The following is a 23,474-nucleotide window of genomic DNA, read 5'->3' on the forward strand; positions in this document are numbered from 1 at the left end:
ATTTTTATAAGAGGTTAAAAAATTTCAACCAAATGCCTTTTGTTTCTAAAATGAAGTATTAACAAGCCCCTGTGGGTAGATATCAGCATCTGACAGATAGCTAGTGGGGCCAAAAAGATGGCTCATGGGTCAAAATGCTCCCCACTAAGCCTGACAATTTGAATTTGATCCCAAAGGGTGGAAAGCTAGTTCCAGCTTCCATAAAGGCATCTTCTAACCTCTAAACACATACCATGGCATCTCCACCAGAAAAAATAAGTAATAATCTAAACAAAAATGGTAAAAATACAATATACCTAATACAATTATACCAGTTGTTAAACTTACCTTAATGAGGAGGAATTCAGTATGGGACTGCTAAGGGTGTAATTAGTACTACCAAGTTCAAGTGCAAGTTGGCCTGTCTTTCTGAAATGATTAACATTTTTAAAACATAAAAAAAAATCACCTGGGCCTGGCTGGAGAACCATAACACTTCATAAACATGGTGTGTGTATGTGTTTGTGTGTGTGTGTGTGTGTGTGTGTGTGTGTGTGTGTGTGTGAATATGCATTCTGCTTTTCTAAGTGCTTGCCTTGCCAGAGACATAAACTGCCAACACACACCTAGAAACCACAAATTGGTTTACTTACATTGGGTCCTAAATTTCCTTTCTAACTGCAAGTGGGAGGGGTGAAACAGACCCCATGCTCTTATTAGTTCAGCATCACAGCTCTGTGCCTGGATTAGCCACTGTCACCCTCAGATTTCGAGGATGACAAATCAAGGGCAGGGCAATTCTGAGAGACACCAAAACTAGCTCTCAGTGTGGGGCCAATGAACTGATCTGGCTCAGTCTCAATACCTTAAATGATGATTAAAAACCTCCACTGAGGGACTTCTGAGTAAAAGTGGCAGCCTGCACATACACATTCATTTCCAAAGACCTACTAAAACATCAGTATAAACATCAAATATATATTTGTTTTGAGACAGAGTTTCATGTAGCCCTGACCTTGAACCCGCTGTACAGCCAAGGATAACCTTGAACCTGTGACTGTCCTGACCCTGTTTTCCCAGTGCTGGGATTACCAGCATTACCCAACACATCCAGTTTTTATGCAGTGCTGCAGTTTGAAACTAGGGCTTTGTGCATGCTGGGCAAGCATTCTACCAACTGAGGGGCTATACACCCTTATCCCTTAAAACATCAAAAATTTAAAGGTATCAACCCACGAGGAGAAGGACAGAAGAAACATGAAAGTTGGAGGACATGTGGACACTGACTGGCAGACAGGTTCAGCAGAGACAGACAGTGCTGTGTCTGACAGTGGGGTAAAGGTGAGGTGACAGAACACACTGGACTCCCAGTTTCCTCCTTCCTCTTGAACCTGTTCTGCTAAAAGGGTAAACAGCAAGGCGGTGGACCAGAAAGCATTGAGCACAGCTGAGGACGAGACTGTCCTACGAAAATTACTTCACAGGCCCTTCCCAGCACATTTTCCATTGGTTTCTAGAAGGCCGGTACATACGAAGATGGCAAGACAGTCCTTCATGCAGCCAAGGAGGAGCTAAAGTCGCAAGCCGCTTTTAGCATTTACAATTTATCCAGCTCACCCCACAGTGACCCCATTAAAAAGTAATCCCACGCTTCTACTAGTGTGGCTGGTTAACACCCCACTATCAGCTAAGATCAGACACTCAGGATCACCATGCACCAGAGGAAAGCCCTTAATCTAAAAGATGGAGACCCAAATAAGCAAGAATAAGACAACTTGAAGGATACAAATAAACCTGCAGGGAAAGTAAAACTTAAAAACAGAAGAGAAACATTTGTTAAAATCACCAATATCTTCAAAGAGCTAAGAAGGTCAAGATACTGCAGTTATGAAATAAGAACAAAAATGCCAGATGGGCGGTGGTGAAGCATGCCTTTGATCCCAGCACTCCAGAGGCAGAGCCAGGCGGATCTCTGTGAGTCCGAGGCCAGCCTGGTCCACAGAGCAAGTTCCAGGACATCCAGGGCTACACAGACAAACATTGTCTTTCTTGAAAGATCAAAAAAACCAAAAATGCCATCAACATTCAGAGAGCAGAAAAAGGGCTCTGAAACTTTGAAATGATAATATAAATGAAACATTGGGGAATGGATTGGAGGATGGAGTTGTGGCAACCTCAGAGAAAGAGAAAAAAAATTAAAATGACTTTTAAAAAAGAGGACCAATCAATAAATTTTTAAACATATTTTAAAGAAAACTCATATTCACAGTCCATCATGTGAAAGACAGGTCAAAAAAGGGGTGGGGTGGGGATTTAGCTCAGTGGTAGAACACTTGCCTAACAAGTGCAAGGCCCTGGGTTCAGTCCTCAGCTCTGGAGGAAAAAAAAAAAAAGACAAAACCAAAAGGTGGCAAATCATCGATAAAATAATTTATGAAAATTTATCTCAAGTGGAAGATACAGAGTTTCATGCTAAAAAGGTCGACCATGCCTATAAGCAGAAGAAGACAGGCCCGCACACAAACAAGCACATGGGGGGGGGGGGCATTGCCATTTCAAATGTTCTTGTTTTAATTTTTGTGTGTGCGTGTGGCACTTTTTTTAAAAAAAAAAAAGATTTATTTTTTTATTATGTATACAGAAGAGGGCGCCAGATCTCATTACAGGTGGTTGTGAGCCACCATGTGGGTGCTGGGAATTGAACTCAGGACCTCTGGAAGAGCAGTCAGTGCTCTTTAACCTCTGAGCCTTCTCTACAGCCTCACTGTTTTAATTTTTGTGTGCTCCTAGAGATCAAAACCATGGCCTTGAACATGCTAGGCAAGTACTCTTCCTGTGAGCTATAGCTCCAGACCTTCAAGCTTTAAATAGGCCAAAGGAGGAGGGTGGCTAGGAAGGTAACTTCCCAGGAAAGGCCTGAGAATTCAGGGAAGGGCCTTAGGGCAATCAAGAGAAATCATGTGGCTGCCAGGAAAAAAGGGCCAGACAAGCTGAACACAATGTAGAAAGACAAGGAGACAGGAAACTAGAATCCCAGAAGCCAGAAACAAGGCCAGAGAGGTGGGAAGCATGGCTGTGGTAGAGAAGACAAAGGTGTGGGAGGAAGGGGGTATATAATTGCAAAGACTTCAATGATTTGGGCTTTTACTATGTGTGAGAATGGGAAGGTTTTTGCTGGGCAGTGGTGGTGCACAACTTTAATCTCAGCACTTGGGAGGCAGAGGCAGGTGGATTTCTGTGAGTTCCAGGCCAGCCTGGTTTACAAAGTGAGTTCCAGGACAGCTAGGGATACACAGAGAAATCTTGTTTCTTGGTGGGGGTGGGGAGCAGATGGGAAGATTTTAAGCATAGCACAGTTATATAACCTGAAACAACCTAACCTCTGTGTGTATATTCATGCCTAGGGGGTATTTTATGTGGGTTTTTTTATTTCAGGTTTGTTTGTTGTTGTTGTTTTGTCTATGTGCCACATGACAGCCTCAGGTGTTCTTTCTCAAGCACCAATGGCTTTCTTTTTTTTAAAGCAACATCTCTCACTGGCCTAGAACTCACAAGCAAGCTAGATAGACCAGCCAGTGGGTCCAGGAGCGATCTGCCTGTCCCCACCTGCCCAGTCTAGGATTATAAATGCCTCCATGAGAAGTGGTGGCTCATGCCTTTAATGCTAGGCAGGCGGATCTCTGTGATTTCTAGGCCAGCCTTGTCTACAGAGTGAGGTCCAGGACTGCCAGGGCTACACATGGAGAAACTCTGTCTCAGAAACAAAACAAAGAAAAAAAATTGCCCAACATAACACTCAACACCCCCCACATACACACACACACACACACACACACACACACACACACACACACACACGCACACGCACACGCACACATAAGTACTGGGAATGAAACTTAGGTCCTCAGTTTATCAACTGAGCCACCTCCCAGCCCCTTATATATATTCTTGAATAATATAAACCAGGGGCAGGGAGTACAGCTCTGAAGTAGAGCATTTGCTAAGTGTACATAATGCCACTGATTTAACTCACAGCCCCAAAATTAATCATCATAAATAATTAATAAATAGCAGCAAGGAAATAGGTCTGAAAGCTAATCCACGTGAGAGATGATCGTGGACTGGACCAGAGCGGAGCAATGACTGATGTGGTGGGAAGTAGGCAAAATTTGGACATGCTTTGAAAATAGAACAATGTTTGCTGACCATTAGATATGGCACAAGATAGAAAGAGGAAATTGGGCCATTTATCATAAAAGAGGGCTAGGCGTAGGTAAGATAGACAAGATCAGGAGTTTGTTTTTGGCATTCAGTGCATTTAAAAAGCCTGTTAGAAATTTAATACAGATCCAGTAAGCAGGTGACACAGCCGGGATAAATTTGGAAGTCAGTGGCATGTGGCTGATATTTAAAGCCAAGAGAGATGATATCATCAAGGAGTAAGAAGTGGATGAGAAGTGTTAGGACCCTCCAAAAACAGTAAAGAGACCTAGACAAGAGTCGTTTCTATGAAGTGCTGGAGGTAAAATTGAAGTGAATCCAGTCCTCTCCAGAAAGCAGAACTGGAGACAAGCAAACAAAATACTCCCAAATTCAGTCAAAAGAGGTGCCAAGAACTAGGATGGATGAGGGAAAGGAGGAGAGCCAAATGCTTGTTTGTTTTCATTTTTATTTTTTTTAATTTTACAAGTATGCCTCCATATATGTAAATGCAACACACCAGTGCAATGCCTGAGGAGTTAGTTGTGAGCCACCATCTGACTGTTGTCAGCTTAACCAAGGTCCTTTACAAGAGTAGAAAGTGTTATTAAACACTGAGCCACCTCTCCAACACTCCTACCAAGCTTGTCTTAAGAGAGATGATAGAAAGTTTCTACACAGATGGAATGACCTCAAGGGGTTTCTGACACCATACAGGACAGAAAAGTATCCTTCTCCTTTGGTAAGGGCTGAAAGCATCTACTGCACCTAGGAATGGGCAGACTAGGAGAGAAGATCAGAGCTGACTAGTATAAAGGAGGGCTGTGTATAATGCTCAGAGGCGGGAACCTATAGGAAACTCCTATGACTTCCACTTGACCAGTGAAATAGGATGCGAAAGTCACTCTGGTAAGGAAGAGGAGGTAGGTGCTATAGACTTGAAGATGGAAGACTGTGAAAAAAAAATCACTAGGAGAGTGGGTCAGTGAACCAGAGCAATAGAATATGACTGTTAAGCTGTGACTTAGCTACCTGAACTCTTAGGACAGCAGTGTAGGCTGTTTTTTCCAGCCACATACAGTCACATAGGTAGGTGGTGGCAAACAGTGAAAACAGGGAGTGGCCTGGCTATACCAACATGACAAAAAAAGAAACTACTGAATATATTTTTAGGGGGAGAATACAATGGACCATGGAATTTCAGATGACTACAGAGAGACTTGAACCTACCAGGGTCGTAAGGGATATTAAACAAGAAGTACTCATTAAACTCATTAGCTCTTGTCAAAACAGGAGGCTCATTAGTTATTGTCAAAACAAGATTAAAGGCCAGCAAGATGGATGGCTTGATGGGCAAAGGTACTTGAAGCCAAGATGGACAATGTGAGTTCAGTCCCTAGGCTGATGATGTAAGCTTAATCTCAGAGACCCACAAGTAGAAAGACTGACTCTTGCATCTTGTCCTTTGACCTCCATGTGTACTGCATAGTTCTAGACCAGACAGAACTACACAGTGAGACCCTGTCTCAAAATCAAACAAGAACAAAACAACCAAGGCCAAATTGATCTATATGGGAAGTTCAGATCAACCAGACTATAAGCAAGACCTTATTTCAAAACAAAACAAAAATTTAAAACACACCAATATAATTAGGTTTATTATCCTATCCACCTCAAATGTTTTTATGCCACATAGTCATCATAATGTCAACATTAATTTTCAAAATTACAACTACATTTGAAGGCAGGAAAGCTAAGGAGAGGAAGCATGAGGTTGAGGAGATAGGGGTGAAGAGAAACCTGCTCAATTCAGACAAGTGTGTGGAACATGCCTGTAATCCCAGCAAAATCAGCAGTCTGGGGGTGGAGCATTGAGGGGGAGTATTGTATACCAGACCGGGTTGCATAGAATTCCAGGTAAGCCTGGACTACGTGATAAGATTTGTCTCCTTTTACTTCCAAAAAAGGAAACCCTTGCTTTTATAACAGTCAGTCAATACCATCTAAAACTGAAGCATCAAGAAGTTGCTAGCATTTACAAAAAAATTAAGAGATAATTGCTCAAATATCAGCTAAAAGACCAACAATGTTTCCAAGGAGAAGAAACCTGGAATAGAGAGGCTGGGTGCACTAGTTGCTTTCTGTTATTGTAATAAAACATTGACCAACTTGGGGAGGAAACGGTTATTTGGTTCTCAGGTTATATATAGTCAATCATTGAAGGAAGCCAAGGCAGGAACTGAAGAAGAGACCATGAAGGAGTCCTGCTTACTGGCTTACCCTCCATGGATTGCTCAGTTGCCCTTTTTATTAACCTAAGACCACCTACCCAGGGATGGCACCACCCACAATAGGCTGGGCTCCCCCATATCAATCATTAATCAAGGAAATGTTCCAACATGTTTACCAGCCAATCTGATGGAGGCAATTACTCAGATGGGGCTCCCTCTTCCCAAGTGACTCTAGTTTGTGACAAGTTGATTTAAAAAAAACAAACAAAAAAAAAAAAAAAAAAAAACACCAAAAGGAAGATGGGACTCCACAATGATGATGCCACACGACTATAGTAAAGTCATTAACACCATGGAAAGATCGACTTTGGACTACAAACTGCTCAGGACAATTACGAGATGACTGGCTGAGATGATCCAGCCTGACAGACTACTTGAACAAGGACATGAAACAAGCCCTGCACTTTCTCATTATGCAGCAGCTGGACAAATGATACAGGACTTGACAATTAACCCAAAAATAGAGTTGAGGTTAAAAAAGAAAGAAAGAAAGGAAGGAAGGAAGGAAGGAAGGAAGGAAGGAAGGAAGGAAGGAAGGAAGGAAGGAAGAAAAGAGAGAGAGAAAGAAAGAGAGAAAAAGGAGAATATAGATATGAGGTAGATCACTGAATCTACTCTGAGAAAAAAGATAAAGAAATAATAGGGTAAATAGGTAGATCATTGAATCTACTCTAAAAAGAGAAAGAGAAAGATGACAAAAGGTAGATTATTGAAACTTTCATGAAGAGAAAAAAGAGAATATGGATATGATCAGATGAAAAGGTCAATTATTGGACCTACATTTAAAAAGGAACTACTTGTTTTAAATATCATAAGTATTGAAAATTTTTTTCATCTGAGTTTATCAAATGTTACTGGACTGGACATTGTTAATATATATAATAGAGTTTTTATCTGAAACTGTCAAATGTTAATGGACTAGACATCATTAATGTAATCTTGACTGTGTATTGTATATACTTGTTGGATAGTTTTTCTTGTATTAGTTATAACCTTTTTTTAATTTTAGACAAAAACAGGGGAAATGTGGTGGGTATTGTGTTCCCTGAAATATTGTGTGTTCCCCGAAATAAACATATCTGGGGTCAGAGAACAGACAGCCACTAGAACAAAGCCAAAAGTGGTGGCTAGAAAATGGGAAGAGTAAGCCATAGCAGAAGTTGGGCGGTGGTGGTGCACGCCTTTAATCCCAGCACTTGGGAGGCAGAGCCAGGTGAATCTCTGTGTGTTCAAGACCACTTTAGAAACAGCACACCTTTAATCCCAGAAACACAGCCTTTAATCTCAGGGAGTGACAGGCAGAAAGGGAAAGGTATATAAGGCGTGAAAACCGGGCACTGGAGGAGTAAAGCATGTAGTTAGTTAAGTATTTGGTTGGTAAAGTGTTCAGGCTTTGGAGCAACACAGTTCAGCTGAGATTCATGTGGAGGATGACTCAGAAGCTTGCAGCCTGAAGAAACAGGATCACCTGAGGAACTAGCAAGGTGAGATAGCTGTGGCTTGTTCTGTGTCTCTGATCTTCCAGCATTCACCCCAATAACTGGCCTCAGGTTTGATTTGATTAATAAGACCTTTTAAGATTCCTGCCACACACACTGCTAGATAGGCTGATTTTTTTTTTTCATTTATTTTTTTTCCAATGTTGGGAATTGGATACTGGACTTGATGTCCAGTAGGTAAACCTTATTTTTTTTAAATGACAAGTCTTAAAGAACTCTATGATTCTTTATCTTGTGCATATATAACTGATAAAAGTAAAACCCATGGGGCTGGAGAGATGGCTCAGCAGTTAAGAGCACTGGCTGCTCTTCCAGAGGATCTGGATTCAATTTCCAGGAACCACATGGTGGCTCACAGTTGTCTTTGACTCCTGTTCCAGAGGATTCAGCACCCTCACACAGACATACATGGGAACAAAATACCAAGGTACATAAAATACAAATAAAGTTTAAAAAAAAAAAGAAGTTAAAAAAAATAAAACCCAAATAATAAAGATGAATTGTTCAAACAGCAGATAATGATGCAACTTCTAGTTATTTCCTGTGGATCAATAAGGTGAAATACTCACAATTTGTCTCCTCTCTCAGGAAAGATGCGATCTTGTTAACTGATGCTTTTGATTTCACGGATCATTGTTTAAATTCGGCACTCGGCTGTTATGATGGACATGTCTACGAACGTCTATTTGAGTGGGCTCAGAAGTCACCAGGCAATACTCAGGTAGTTGAATGAAACCCATTTTAAATTATGTAAAAGAGCAGAGAACAAGCAGTAAATACATTTCTATGTTTCCCATTTTAATCAATTGCGCTTAGGTTGAAAAATCACTTGGCATAGAGCATCTGTTTAAAATACTTTTAGGGAATACATTAAAAGAAACCAGGGGTGCAACTTGGCAGGAACTGTAATCAGCAAAATGCACAGCTCAGAATGTGTAAAGGGCATTAAGAGAAAGGCTCATTTCTAAATCATGGTTTGACATACCCAAAGGCACACACATAAAGCAGCAAGCTGGCTTTTACATTAACAAAACTAAGATAAATCATATCAGTGGTAAACCATCTTATTTTCAGCCTTTTAGCTCCATTTTATGTAGATAAAAGAGCATCAGAGGTAACAGGAAATTTGAGATACTGCCATATGTGGGCAGGAAAAGTACATACATTATAAGGGGGATGGTGATAAGACTGTTCTGGATGGAATGCAAGAATTCCAGTTATTCCAGCCTTACTGGACAAAGTTAAGAACATCAACCAGTACTGGACTTCGAATTTAGGGAGGCCATCCTGAAGAGCAGATTTGGCACAGATGATCCCAACAAGGGACCTATCTATCTATAGGCACACACAATATTGGTTATATTAGACTTTATAAACAAATGTCTTTCAGATGGTAAAACGTTCTTTAGTCCAGCTTCAGAAAGGTGTCTTAACAAAGTAGTTATGACACTCACACTTAGCCAGACTTGCTCTTGACAGTCTGTATTCTGTCACACGTCAGAGCTAGTTTAACATTGTCATCTAAAGTCATAACCTCAGAATGGCTGCCAGACAGAGCAAGCCATTTTAGTCAAGTGCCATCCACAAGAAAACATCATTTTAGCTCATGGAAATATAAACAATTTACCTACACATTCACTGCTCCTATGGTTAGCCTACTTCTAGCACATTACTTTTCTAATAATCATTCCTCTGTCCTTGCTAATGTTTAAATCCTGGCATAAAAGCAAAGCAGTCGTTCCCAATCCAGCCTGCTTGCCATGGTCTCAAGAGAGAATTATGTCCTTTGGTATTCCATAGAACCATCATGCCTCTCCCTGTTCACCTGTCAGAATGCTGAGACATATAGCTCAGACAACCCAGGAAAACATTCCACTCCCCTAGATCCCTCATGGTCACTAAAGACTGTAGTGACCATTTTGGTTTTGTTTATTCTTAAACACTTTAATCTGGAAACCATAGCAGGTTTGTAGAAATGAGACATGACTGACCCATCGCACTGATTCTGTAAAATGCTGACATACTTCATCCTATTCAGTCCCTACTTCCTTCTATTTGAACGATGATGCTTCTTATGACCTACATGATACAAAAGCAGCCAGTGCATCCAGACACTGCAAATACTCATCAGCCAGCCTTATGTTACCTTGTTAAGTGACAGGTGCAACAGTGTGGCTCTTTCATGCATGGCAGTTTAGGAATGTGAGGTTTCAGATGACTTTGACTCCACTTAGTCAAAATGATATTTGGTTGACTGCTAATACATAGCTACATGATCTTATACTTTCAGATCCTTTGAAAAGCACCAACATTTTTAAACCCTATTTTTTGATCTGCCATAGTCTGAAGTGCAGCAGACATTTTAATAAAAAGGCACATTACAGGTAAAAAGCAGCTATGTTGTACCTTGTGGACACAAAAGTACAAGTGAGAATATTTTTCAGTGGTGTTCTTATGCTAGAAGTAAAGTGCTATGTGCTAGGCTATATGTCTTAGCTCCACAGGAGCCTCTCCTGTCTGGAGTAGGCTGTGCTGAACTTTCTCCCTAAACAGGATGACGTGCACTTTTGGCTTTCTGACTGATTTAGAAAACTGCCACAGAAGATTCTCCCTCTTGATGTGAAATCATGTCCAAATGATTCCCTAAAGAAGCAAGAAGGAATCATCAGGGGCCATTTCAAACCAAGAACCCCCCCCCCTTTTTTTAGTGTTTGTTTAAGGGTCTTGTGTAGCCTTGGCTGGCCTTGAACTCTTAACTCCCAAATGCCAGGATTACATATGTATATCACCACACCCCAGCAAGAATCCTAATCTTTCAGTAACTATATTGTAAAAACATGCCCAAAGAATAGTGAGACATGTTAAACATTCTGGTTCATTCAGTCATTCAAAGAATATTTATTGTGAAATAGTGGTGTGCTAGTATTGAAGAAACGGTGGAGAACAAGGGTGTAGACCTGTGTTAAGGACTTTAGGATTTTTGTTTTGTTTTGTTTAAGATTTATTTATTACATATACAGTGCTCTGCCTGCATGTATGCCCAGAAGAGGGCACCAGATCTCATTACAGATGGTTGTGAGTCACCATGTGGTTGCTGGGAATTGAACTCAGTGCTCTTAACCTCTGAGCCATCGCTCCAGCCCCCAGGACCTTATAGTTTTACTGTAAAAGAAAAGGAAATAAACAAGAAAATAATATGGAAGGCTAGAGTTTAGCTATGAAGAAAAGAACTCAGACGCTGCAGTAGAGGATGATGGGAAAGCCTATTCACACACAGAATATCACCTACCTGATTCTTTCTGGTTGCCTGCTTTATGGTTCATATTCAATTTCAAAGAGCCTCAAATACTGAGGGCTTTTATTTGTATTAAATTCCAAAAACAAAGCTGTAGGTTTTTCTTTTAATTAGACACCTGCATGCAGTTTAAAATCTAAGAAAGGCTTTTTGTAAAAGTGTTCATACAAAATGCATTTTAAAAATAATCTGAAAAATTAGGAATCTTGGGTAATTGTCAGGTGGTGGTAGCACACACCTGTAATCCCAGCACTTGGAAGGCAAGGAGGTGGATCTCTGTGAGTTCGAGGCCATCTTGGTCTACAAAGTGAGTTCCAGGACAGCAAAAGCTGTTACACAGAGAAACTCTGTCTCAAAAAACAAAACAAAAAAGAATCTTAGGTAATATTACTCTTTTAACATGAAGTACTTAATTTGAAAGTAAAGTTATTAATTCTAGAAGTGTTCTTCTAATAATGTGATTCCTATAAACCTAGGAGAACCCTGCCTATGAGAAATATATCCGACCACTACTACAAAGCTGGAGACCCAAGCTGTGAAAAGCCAACAGTATTCAGGATCAAAAAGTACTATGGTGATACTACGGCATACACATAAAGATTTAAAGTTAAAGCAAAGGCAAAGTGGCTAGTTCCTCAACTCTTAGTAAGCTGGTACATGAATGAATGTTCATCATATTATTCTACTTCTGAGTTTATTTGAAATTTCCTTTTGTCTATCTGTAGTATGTATTTGGTTATATGCTAGAATTTTCCTTTAAAAATGGCAAAAACCAATAAACTCATTAGTCACTACTTATGTTGTTTATTTATCGAGGGTATGCTGGGATCGAAAAGTCTGATGGAAGTCAGCAAGCATCTACCACTGAGCTACCCTGTGGCCCACAACTTAGCTTTAGCATTTACCCTCAGGTTTACAGGGACACACCTTTCAAAGGTACCTGGATGTGCTATAATCTAAATAAAATATAAAGGCTCAGAATGCAACATATCATTTTTTAAAATCAACTCTTCTACAGGAAAAATTATTTAAGATTTCATAAAGAGGCAGAATCATCTCAATATATCCAAACATAACCAAACTACATTTTTCATTTAATTTCGACTACACAACATAAAACAGTTATGGCATGAAATACAGCAAGTGATGGGCACTTACCTAACATGAATAAGACCCTGGTTAATCCCTAAGACTGAGAGAAAAAACAAACAAAACTTAAAAAATCCTGCTAGCTGCTTTTATTCATATAAGCAATCATTTACCTGCTAATAATCAGTAAACCACAGAAAATTTGTCAACAGCAAACTTCCCTTTTGGGAGAATGGGGACAAGGAAGAGAACTCAGAAATTTTCCTTTTTCCCAAACTTGAAACTCGTATTACTCCTACTTCCACAACTTTAAACATATATATGCATATAGTTTTTAAGTGTGTGTGTGTGTGTGTGTGTGTAAGCCAGTGGTGCTAGGTCTGCCTAGAGCTAGAGTTACAGGCAGTTGTGAGCCACTGATGTGGGTGCTGGGCACCAAATTCCAGTCCTATTCAAGAGCAGCAAGAGCTCTAACCCAGAGCCTTCCACAACAGTTCTGAACCCAAATCATTACTTCATGTTGACTTTGGCTAGCTCCATGGCACATGACCAATTCGGATCTTTATTTAGGAAACCATATATCAATTTACAATTGGAGCAAATGTTCCAAACGGTAACTTCTTGTCTCCAGTTCATCAATATACTGAAACTATAGCAACTGGTCAATAACAATGAAGTATCCTAGTTTGAAGATAAGGTAATCGTGGGTTTCTTGTATGTGTGCGGGAGAAGGGGGGGGGGTAGTTTGGCAAATCTTAAATTTTCAAACAGACACGTTAAGTAAATATTTTCATCTTCCTTTCAAAGGGAGAATCTTAGAATAGTCTCATAGAAGAGAAAAATTGTCTTGTCTGCCCTAGGGCCAAAACCACAGAAGTCCACAATTCCCTTAGAACAGGGAAGTTGTTATGTGATGTTCACAAACTAGAAAAGTCTCACCACAATTAACACACTCCAATGAGTAACTTTCAAGCAACAGAATCACATCAACTCTGAAACAAGACGACCATGAAATAAGCAAATGTACATACATTTTCCCAAGTGTTTCCGTTCCTTCACTGCAATTTATTTCTTCTCAAGAGTTGAACTTAAGCTTAATAAAAACATACATTTGCGGCTACCACAATACATGAGAATAGAATGGCTGGAGTCATTTTGTCCCCATGGGCAGCACAAGCTGGAGTGAGTCGTATTAAAACCCTGTAATAGTCATTGTAAATCCTATCTGAAAAGACAAAACTGTTTATCTGCAGTGACACAGCTAGCTTTATGAACTAAAATCTAAGGTTCCACTGAGTCTGTCAACTCTATTACAAACGTGCTATCAGCAGTTTGAGATATAAACAATGCATACTTTTGACAAAGAATATGATTTTCCCTTTACATAGCAATAAATACAACCCTTAATGTTCATACTCCATTTTTTATTAGATTTTTCTTTCCTGGTAGACAGTACACTTGGGAATGGAACTGTACCAGGCATAAGGTTTCTACCACAGGGACATTCTGTATTGAGAATCCAATATAAATATTTCTAGTCAGACATTCCAATGGCTACAGATATTTGGTTGCTTGATTTATATGCATAGAAAGAAACAGTTGTCAAACTGTAGGAAGCAGTCCTTAACAAGTACCAGCAGATGACTGGTCAGGTTTCCTTTAATATACTGCTGCCTTCTGGTCTGGAAATGAGGTCACCCTACATGATATTCTGATTTTTCTCAAAGACATCATGAATACTCGGCTTAATCTTTCATTACTGTATTTTTAGCCTTCCAGTTGAGTTAGAGACCACATTATCAGAAATTATTTTAGCACTGTTAAGGGTAGATTATATATCATAATGATTTTCAGATCTCTTTTAAAAAAAAAAAAGGTTTCTGGAGATTCTGAACAGGCACATGCATACTTGGGAACAAAACAGGCAGAAGACTGCTCACACATGGAACTTCCTTCTGGTTCTCAATGACTTCAAATAAATACAAATATTAAAAAGGGGGAGCACACTATGATTTAAAAAACAATAACAGTCTCTTCCATGTCCCAAGAAAACATGAGCTTACAGGAAGTTCTCCTGAGGGCTAGTGATCAGTCATCTGTCTTTCGGGCCAGTCTACAGAAAGTCCAGTTGTGCTCTACTGTGTTCTCATTGGCCCGCTCACTCATGTGATGCACCCGAGTATTTCGGATCGTGAAACCTTGCTTTGTAATGTATTCCATCAAGTGGACCCGGAGAGAGACTTCCTGGTGATAATCGCATGGTCCAAAGGTGAAGGAAACCTGGCAGTCTCTGGTGTCCATCATGTGCTTATTCCACTTGGTAAAATAATTGGAGATGCCTTCTAGTAAGGAATGGACCTTGGTGGTGATGGTTAATTGAGTTATGATGACAGCCACTGGATTGGAATATTTAGAAAGCTTCCGAGTACTAGACAGCTCTACAACTTCTTCAAAAGTATCCATAGGATACAATGGCTTAGGGTCATTGAGACACTGAATTAAGGGTTCAATCTGGTAAAAATCAGCTTCTTTCCGAAGCAGATCAAATTCCTTAAAATCCAAGGGGAGGGTCAATTCTGAAGTCCGTAAGAAGTTGAGGACATAGCGGAAAAGAGGTCCATCTCGATCAATGAAGTAATTGCCTTGAGGGTCTCGGGCTGTGGGGAAGTCCCCCCCAAACATAGCTCCAAGCATGGAATCTGGGTAACGTGTCAATGTGGTAAGGGATGTTGTATACAAGTGTCCACCTACATTCAACGTGACTGGGTCAGTCATCTGAAATTTAAAAAACAATCAATTACCTGAAACCTTAAAATCTTAACTTCAGCAAATTAAGAAAATCAATACGAATAAGGAAGCATAAGATCCCTTCAAGCTATAATATATCTGGCAGTTCTAGTGTGCAAAATGGCTTTACTTTCAATAATAAAACTCACACAGGAGAAGGGCTTCAACATTTGCTCTCAAATCACATAAATCCAATCTTTTAAAAGTTACTCTACTCCTGCCAGGTGTGACCTTTAGTATCATACAGTCAAGTCCAGACTCTGTAGAGGTTTTGTGTTAGATCTGCCTGTCTCTACCTCCCTAGTGGGATTAAAGGTATGTGCCACCACATCTAGATTTTTTAAAAATTTAACAGAAGCTAGAATAAAAATAATCTGATAATGTAGCAACAATGAACTCTGGGACTTCTTTGGGTTTTTCTCCTCAAAGGAGACATGTAATTTTTTTTTAAAAAAAAAAACAAAGTTTCACATAACTTAGGTTGGCCTCATATTCACTGTGTAGCTAAGGATGGTCTAGAATTCCTGATCCTCCTGCCTCTGCCCCAATCCTAAGATCACAGGTGTGTGCCATCACACCCAGCTACAAAATCTGTGTATTTATTTATTTATATATTTATTTTATGTGTGTGAGTGTTTTGCCCACATGTATGTATGTGTACCTCATGCCAAAAGTATGGATGGATCTAGGAATTGGAAGTTACAGATGGTTGTGAGCCATAGGCTAGATGCTGGGAACCAAACCCAGGTCCTTTGCAAGAGTGTAAGTACTCTTAACTGCTGAGCCATCTCTCCAACTCCAAAATGTTTCTTAAAGACAAAAATTTTTTTAGAATTAATCTTGGTTCTTCATGGAAGCAACGATTTCTTTTTCTTTTCTGGTTTTTGTTTTTGTTGTTGTTGTTGTTGAGACAGCATCTTACTGTGAAGATAAAACAGGCCCAAACCTCACAAAACTCCTGCTTCTACCTCCCAGGTGCTGGTATTACCAGCCTGTGCCATCATGCCCAACAAATGAGTTCCCAAGACTAAATTAAAATATATAAGGTTTGGTGGACACAATCTAGCCTATGTCTAGCCCTAAGCTACCATACACCCAAGGGCTGGTAGCAGCTTCAAAATGTCATAATCTGATTGTGTATTCACTTTTATAACATTAGTGCTGCAATCTGACCTTTAATTCTAAGAAGGAAGCTTCTCAAAATAACACACCTCCAGCTTTAGAAATCCTATTTAAGAAAAAAAAAAAATCAAACACAGTCTTCAGGTTCTAAGAAGCGAAATATTTCTTACCAGATAAAGAAGGAAATAGGGAGACACAGACACATATGAAAACTGCATGTGAGAAGAAACTCCTTCTACCTATTACTCCCTTTACTACAACATAGCACTCTCCATTCACTCTCCCCAGCCCTTTGGACACTCCATTCTATGAACAGAGGATTTAAAAAGTAATACACACCAAAGACCAAAGCATCATGGTCTACCTGACATTAGTGATTATAAATAGTTACTGGAGGGCAGAGATGCCAGGAGTTAAATACTCACTGGACCTAAGTTCCATTTCCAGTACCCATGTCTAGGTGGCCCATAGCAGCTCCAAGGATCATATGCCCTGTTCTGGACTCCAAGAACACCACTTCACCACACATAATTAAAATAAAATAAAATTTTAAGCTATTTGGAGAATATGCATTGAGTCTTTCACTAAAACATCAAACCAAATAAAATGCTCACCCCAAATACATCTACACAAATCAGAGGGAGCTGCACAAATTCATAGTTTTCATCCTTGTAAGATAAGCCTATGAATGTGCAACAAGAAAGACATCAAAATCATTTGCCAGCCTTCAAAGTGCAAGAACCACTCACCATATAGCCCCAGTCTCCATTATCCATCTGCTCCAGCACTGCGTCTTCAGGAGCCCAGGAGCCAGAAGATTCTGGAAGAAGAAAAACAAATACATAACTATGGCAATGGAGAATAAAGGCTATTCTGCTCAAGGTAGATCAAACTTTACAAAGACTTGAACCTACATCGGGCCAAAGATGTGGGGAAGAAAGCTATGTCGTGCTGTGTCTTTACCTCTGGAGCCAACTGGGCACAAAGAACTAGCCTATACTTGGACAAAGAGGAAAGGATCATTCAGTCTCTCACTCTGGGCTGGCAAGATGGCCCAGCAGGTAAAGTTGCTTACCTGGAAACCTGAATTTGATCCCTGGGACCCTCATGGTGGAAAGACAAAACTGACTTCCACAAGTTGTCCTCTGACCTACACACACACACACACACACACACACACACACACACACGTCACATGTACCACATGTAATAAAAAATCTGACAAATTCTGCCACTCTTCTCTGAAGATGTAATTTTTAGCTTTTCAGAGAATCTTATGATTAGGTCTACAACTTCACATTGATTCAGACCTATAAGATGCTTTATATCAAAAAAGTCATTTAAGAGAAAAGTTGGGGGGGGGGGGAGAATTCCTTTGGATCAGCATGCCAGTCGTATAAACTAAGCATCTCAGAAAGCATTTAAAATCATAAGCTTCAAAAGTAATGGTCACTTTCCAAGGGAAAAACACCAAAATATTATTATCTTATAATGTAAAAAAACAATCAGGCTTAATAATGAAGTATTTCTCTTTGTGCATTCATCAAAACAGACTGAAACCAATTTAAATGTCACACTGTTAAGGCACAATTCGGTACAAAAAGAACCTTACAGACCTGGCTGAGGGTCACTCAGCCAGCACCATCGAGAGCCAGTCTTAGGCCACTGGCAAATGCCCATGTACTAATGATGCCGGCTTCAATCTGCTTTTATATCCAATTCAAGGGCATGCCACAGTTCCCCAGCTACTGAACTGCCTTCATCAGTTCCCTCTCACACACTCTATTCCCAAAATCAACCTGCAAAGCAAACTGCAAAGCAAATTTCAAAATCACTAGCAAAGATGCCAAAAAACATGGATTCATCAGTCCTTTCACCAGGAAAAGCACCAGCTTTGTATGAGGTCTTTGAAGATGCACTTTTCCCATTTTTAGTGGAATCTGGTCCCCATTTCCAGAACAAGAACAAGCCCTGGCTAGAGAAGATCACAAGGCTCTTTCTCAAAAGGTCACTCAGGCATGTAGAGAACATTTGCATAGCACAGCAGGGGCTGAAATCAGAGCCCACAGAAGGTATTCCTCCACCTTTACAAATTCTTCAAAGCAAACAAGCTAAAATGTAGACCAGAGGAGACACTCAGCTGTCATTCTTTACTCTCAGCAGCTGGGGACAGACAGTCAGGCCTCCCCGTACTATAATGAGATGGAATAAATATAAGACCAGAGCTATCTAACCTTTTCATCCTCTGACTTACTCCACAAACCACATCTGACATAAATGGAAGAAATGAGCTTTACCAATTTTTTGGTTTCATTACTAATAACAACAAATCAACGTTGAAGTGAGTTAAAAGGCATTTCCCCAAACTCAAAGTATTCTGCCTCAATAATCATTCAACCAAAATTTATTTTAGGACTACTATAACAGGGCGGGGAGCCCATGTGAAATACAGACACACGGGAATAAGATAGTGTAACCCTGACCTTGTGCAGCTTTCAATCTACAAAGGAAGGCAACATACAACAGCTGAAGTGCACAATATAATTCTAGACTGCTCTACACTAGGAATGGACTGGTGGAGCCCTCGGGAGGAAGACATGGACTCCAGTGGGAAAACACAGGCTTCAGAGAAGAGCTGGCAGAGTGGGACAAGTGCAGCCTGAGAAGTGTTCTAGAGTCTTTCTGCTGGGGAGCACAGTCCTGTTTAGTTTTAAGATAAAGAGGGAGGAACCCCTGAACAAGAACTTGTGTTTTCTGACTCCTAGTCTAGATTTTTCCAAAAGCCCCTCCTGTAATTCAAAGAACAAAATACAAAAAACAAGAGAGTGAAAGCAACTTTGTACTCCCTATAGTCAACTATTAACTCCACCCACCTGGCATTTTATTTACAATTTTACAAAAACTTAGGCTAACTAACTAGTTATAATGAGTCTGTACAAATTTCCACCACTAAATAAAAAATGGCAAGAACCTACTCAGTAGTGTGACTGATGGCTGTTGTCCCACCTTAAGCAACAGGAAGAATTTCAATTCATGAACACTCAAATGGCTAATGAGGAATGGAAGCCCAAAACGTAAGAAAATCAGCAATGTCACTGCTATTATGCCAGGACTAACCTTTCATGTTTATGTCTTCACTTCTAAATCAAAACAAGATAACTTCTTGTGCAAACATTAAAACATACAAGCAAAAAAATTAGATGTTTCTGAATATCTTCCATAGCAAAAGCCAAGGTCTCGCTACAAACATATAATGTTCCTCAAGCTTAAGAATTTAGGAAAGCAGCCATGGAAATATACGATCCCTCCCTCCCTTCTTTCCTTCCTTCCTTTTTTTCCTTCCTCACTCCCTCCCTCCCTGTGTAGGGGTTGGAAGCTGAGGCACTTGGGTCAGGTTGTGCCTTACTATCAAGCTAGCTCCGTGATCCAAGCTCAAGTTTCTTAAAAAGCACCTCAAGGCCTTGTATGTAAAATACATCAAAATAAAATGAGACAGTCTCTGCTAGTCACTTCCAATATAACTAAACTGCCTAAAAAATAATAAATTGTTCATTAATCAACTCAAAAAGGAAAAAAAAAAACTTGTAATCATTTAAAAATGATCTCTGCGCCTTGCTTGTAAACATCTGCTGCAAGGGAGCATCTCTACAAAAATCTAGAGACAGGGAGGGGTCAAAATTCTTATTTATCCAACAGCCAGGTTCTGAATTGATAACTATCAGGGACATCTCAGACATTGATGCAGTAACACACAGCTGAGAAGACTTTCCAGAACAGCTTCAGTCTCTCCCACTGAACCCTTTCCCAGGGCGCTAACAACTCAATTCCTTTTCATCTTCTCTCCCATCCGGCACTATCTCCAGTGGATGACTTAATGAGAAGTTTAAATAACCACAAGCCAGGCAACAGAAGGCCATCAAGTGGGAATCAAACAGGCCTGTTTTACTTGAGGGGAAGGTAAAGAAATACTTTTTAATAGAATCTGTGTGATAGTCCTCATAAAATTCCTTTAAAAGTATTTCCCTCACTAAAAATCTTGCAATCAAACAACAACTATAAAGTTCGAAGAAAGGCTTTCTGACTTTGTAAAATCAGTTCACCTGAAAATATCTGACCTTTGATACAAATAAAACTCATATCCTAAAGACAAACCTTCAAAGGTTATTGTAACTAGTGTATAAATGAGCAGCATGTGAGCAGGTAGTTAAGAAAAACAAATCCTGAAGAATTTCTAGGAGCCTGAAAGGAATTATGAACTTACTGACCTAGCAAATCTGAAGAATGCACAATTCAGTAAGCTAACTGCTTAAAAGCATGTGAGAACCCCCAGTGGTACCCTTCTTAGCACAGCAAAGCTGCATTAGGTGCTACGATAAATTAACACAAATATTCTAGACTTTCTTCCGCTATAGACTGAGGCTCCCCAGGTCAAAAGTCCTGCTCTCATGCAACAGTCTACATGCTGTAATGCTAAGGAGTAACACAACAGTAATCGCTTCCTTCCCAGGGTTTCTGAGTAGCCCTTTCAAGTGTTTTTCTACAGAGACCTCTGGACCTGGTATCCTAAAACAAAGACTCAGTAAATTCTCTCCACCTATACTTACCTTCCAAATTGCCTTTGTACTGAGTTTCTCTGTTCTTGGAAACGTGGGAGTTTGAAAGTGAAAAAAAAAAATTTTATAATAGTTGGTTCAATGGGATCTAAAGGAGTCATATGAGTTAACATTCACATACAGGCCAGCACAAGTTGCCAAGCACACAAGGATAATGGAATTATAAAACTAAATTACTGATAACTAAACCAGAGAAGGACTTTTTTCTTTCTCCCCATCTCTCAACCATGTGGGCTAGAAGAAAGGAGATGAAGGCAGAAAGCAGAAAGTCTTACAAGAAATTGTAAGTTTTCTAAAGTATCAAAACAGAAGAATACACACTCTCCAGTTAAAGTGTTGTCAGAGTACAAAAAAAAAATAAAATTACAAAATTCCACTTCCCCTTAGTTTCCACAAAAAATGGGCAATTATGACCTTCCCAAAACTAAACACAATATAGGTAAAACTAGCTGGCAGGGCAGTGATGAGGAATGGAGTTCTGAAATCACTGTGCTGCCTCCCAGCAGAGAAGGGAGTAAATGAGAACCTGAGTAAATCGCTCTTTACTCCTGGAAGCATAAACAAAATTTGAGTAGCGAAGTCAGGCACAGTGGCAAACATGGAGGTGGAGTTCAGTCTGTGCTCCCAATTGCCCTGGCCCTCCTTTCCCAAGAGTTCCCACAACAGCTGCGATAGGAAGAACTAGGTAAAGGATATTCCAGAGCTCAAAGACACATGAGCTCTCAGAACTTCTAGAAAGCATGACTGGGTTTGTCTCCAAGATAAAGCAGAACACAATTATATGTGGTCCATTTAAAATAGACTCCAGCTATTAACATCCAAGATACACCAAAAGATTCATAGGAATGATTATAAGATTGCTTTATATGATACTGTTTCTGCTAAAATGTGCTTGAAGAAAATTCGAGCCACAAATTTACTGATGGCATCATCTATGGCTATCTTTCTATTTAAGGCATTACAAAAAACTAAGAATCCGTTCAGACACCTCGTTCTCAAGGGCGATTCTCCTACCCCACCTACCTGCCCACCTGCACCTTTGCTCTTTTGAAAACACTTCTCAGTTTCAGGCCTGTGCTACCCCAGCATTTTTACCCTACTAGAATATTTGCAACAGAGAAAAAGAAGAGCCTGCCAAGGGTGATACGTTGAAGACAGATGCTTGGGATATCCCAAACATTCTTAGCCAAATCAGATCACCCCAGATCTATTTGACACCCAAACCCCTTGCATCACCAAATACTACAACCGGATTTATCAACTTGCTGTGTGAACTGGTGTACTAAACAGAAACATGACAACTTCAGCAGAATATCAGTCACGTTTCGTTTCCCCGTCCCACCCCCTAACACAGCCTCCTCTGCCATCGCCCAGCAGGTGCTGCAGGGACTCCCCACGACCTCGCCATGGATCACCTCTGACACCCAGCACTAAAACGCCGTGACGTTCCAAAATCCCAGCAGAAAGCTGCAATCTGTGCAGAAAACCCCAAAGGCGGGGCTTTAAACTAGGGCAGTGCCGACTAATAAGCGCCACTCCCCAAAAACAATCCTTTCCCCGCAGAGCCCGCGGGTGCCGGGCCGGGCCGCACTCCGCGGTCGCCCGCAAGCCAAGCCCGACCGGCCACGCGCACCGAGCCCCGAACCCGAACGGGAGCCCGGAGCCCGCAGCGGACGCGCGTCCCCAGAGTCCCCCGCCCAGGCCCCGCCGCGGGCTCGCGCCGCCCCCGCTGTCCTCCTCAGCCCGACTTCCCGCAGCCCCGGCCCCACAGGCCCGGCTCCCGCCCCACTCACTGCGCGAGCGCAACGGCGACCCGGCCGGGAAACGCCGGCGGCCCGAGAGCGCGAGCGCGGGGACGAGCGAGCCTGCGCCCAGCGGCAGCGGCGGCGGCGGGGACGACTGAGCCGGCGCCCGGAGTTGCGGCTCCAGCTGCCGGGCGCGGGCGGCGCCCTCTCAGCAGAGTCGCGGCGCCGAGAGCGCGGACGCCCCCTGTCGCCGGCGCCGGGCGGAGGCCGGGAAGCTAGGCGGCCGCGGGCGCTCTGGGCGCTGCGGGGTCGGCGTGGTCAGGCGGGCTCTGCAGCAGTCCCGAAGCCCCGCCTCTGGCCCGTCCCTGTCCCCGCCCCGCCCAGGACTCCCTCGAGGAGCCCCGCCCAGACCCCGCCCCTAGCTCCGCCTCTGCACTCCTGCTGTAGTCCTCCCTGCCGCCGGCCGTCTCTTCCACCGGTGCCAGGCCATCGTCTGTTTTTTGCAGCCGTTTCTCCTCAGCTGTTTTCACTAAGTTGATAGACCTCATCGTATGCTGGGCTTGGAGAGTACACTCAGACCGAGGCAAATCCCGAGACTCAAGAAAGCAGCCAGTAGACAGAATACAACAAGTTCGAATCCTGTTGAGAGGGGCCTAACTAGGAGGCTGCCGCGGAGAATTAGGGAAGAGGGACTCCTGCTTTCAGATGTGAGACTCTGTCTATATGGCCAGAGCCCCCATTCTGTACATTAATGGCTGTGAGGGACCTCCTATCCGGCCTTTGGGGGAAGCAAAGAACAGCCAGTTAGAAGGGCAGAGCTAACATCATCCTGTACAAAGCCTCTGAGGAGCTTG

At 41.4% G+C, this 23,474-nt stretch overlaps 2 protein-coding genes across 8 annotated transcripts in view; one reads left to right on the forward strand and one right to left on the reverse strand.

The window, feature by feature from the left end:
• Acox2 (acyl-CoA oxidase 2) overlaps positions 1-12,058 on the forward strand; it is a 32,185-nt gene extending 20,127 nt beyond the window's left edge. For both annotated transcript variants that reach the window (XM_036199974.1, XM_036199973.1), the window contains 2 exons: positions 8,558-8,690; positions 11,741-12,058. In XM_036199974.1, the coding sequence (XP_036055867.1) occupies positions 8,558-8,690; positions 11,741-11,803 (196 nt within the window). In that variant the 3' untranslated portion in view covers positions 11,804-12,058. The remainder of the gene's footprint in view (positions 1-8,557; positions 8,691-11,740) is intronic.
• A 715-nt stretch (positions 12,059-12,773) lies between these two features.
• On the reverse strand, positions 12,774-22,960 carry Kctd6 (potassium channel tetramerization domain containing 6). Of its 6 annotated transcripts, none has more exons than XM_036199572.1 (4): positions 22,669-22,960; positions 20,867-20,895; positions 17,012-17,082; positions 12,774-15,128 (listed from the first exon to the last, which is right to left on the reverse strand). In XM_036199572.1, exons 3-4 carry the CDS (start codon positions 17,036-17,038, stop codon positions 14,442-14,444), a joined length of 714 nt encoding a protein of 237 aa, XP_036055465.1. In that variant the 5' UTR covers positions 17,039-17,082; positions 20,867-20,895; positions 22,669-22,960; the 3' UTR covers positions 12,774-14,441. The 6 variants fall into 6 exon arrangements, with proteins under 6 accessions (XP_036055465.1, XP_036055461.1, XP_036055466.1 ...); XM_036199568.1 differs by having other exon boundaries at positions 20,867-20,900; XM_036199573.1 differs by lacking the exon at positions 22,669-22,960 and adding an exon at positions 22,291-22,655 and having other exon boundaries at positions 20,867-20,900.
• Between the last annotated feature and the right edge of the window lie 514 nt (positions 22,961-23,474).

The sequence above is a fragment of the Onychomys torridus genome, chromosome 9 (assembly GCF_903995425.1).
Source record: "Onychomys torridus chromosome 9, mOncTor1.1, whole genome shotgun sequence".
NCBI classification, from domain to species: domain Eukaryota; kingdom Metazoa; phylum Chordata; class Mammalia; order Rodentia; family Cricetidae; genus Onychomys; species Onychomys torridus.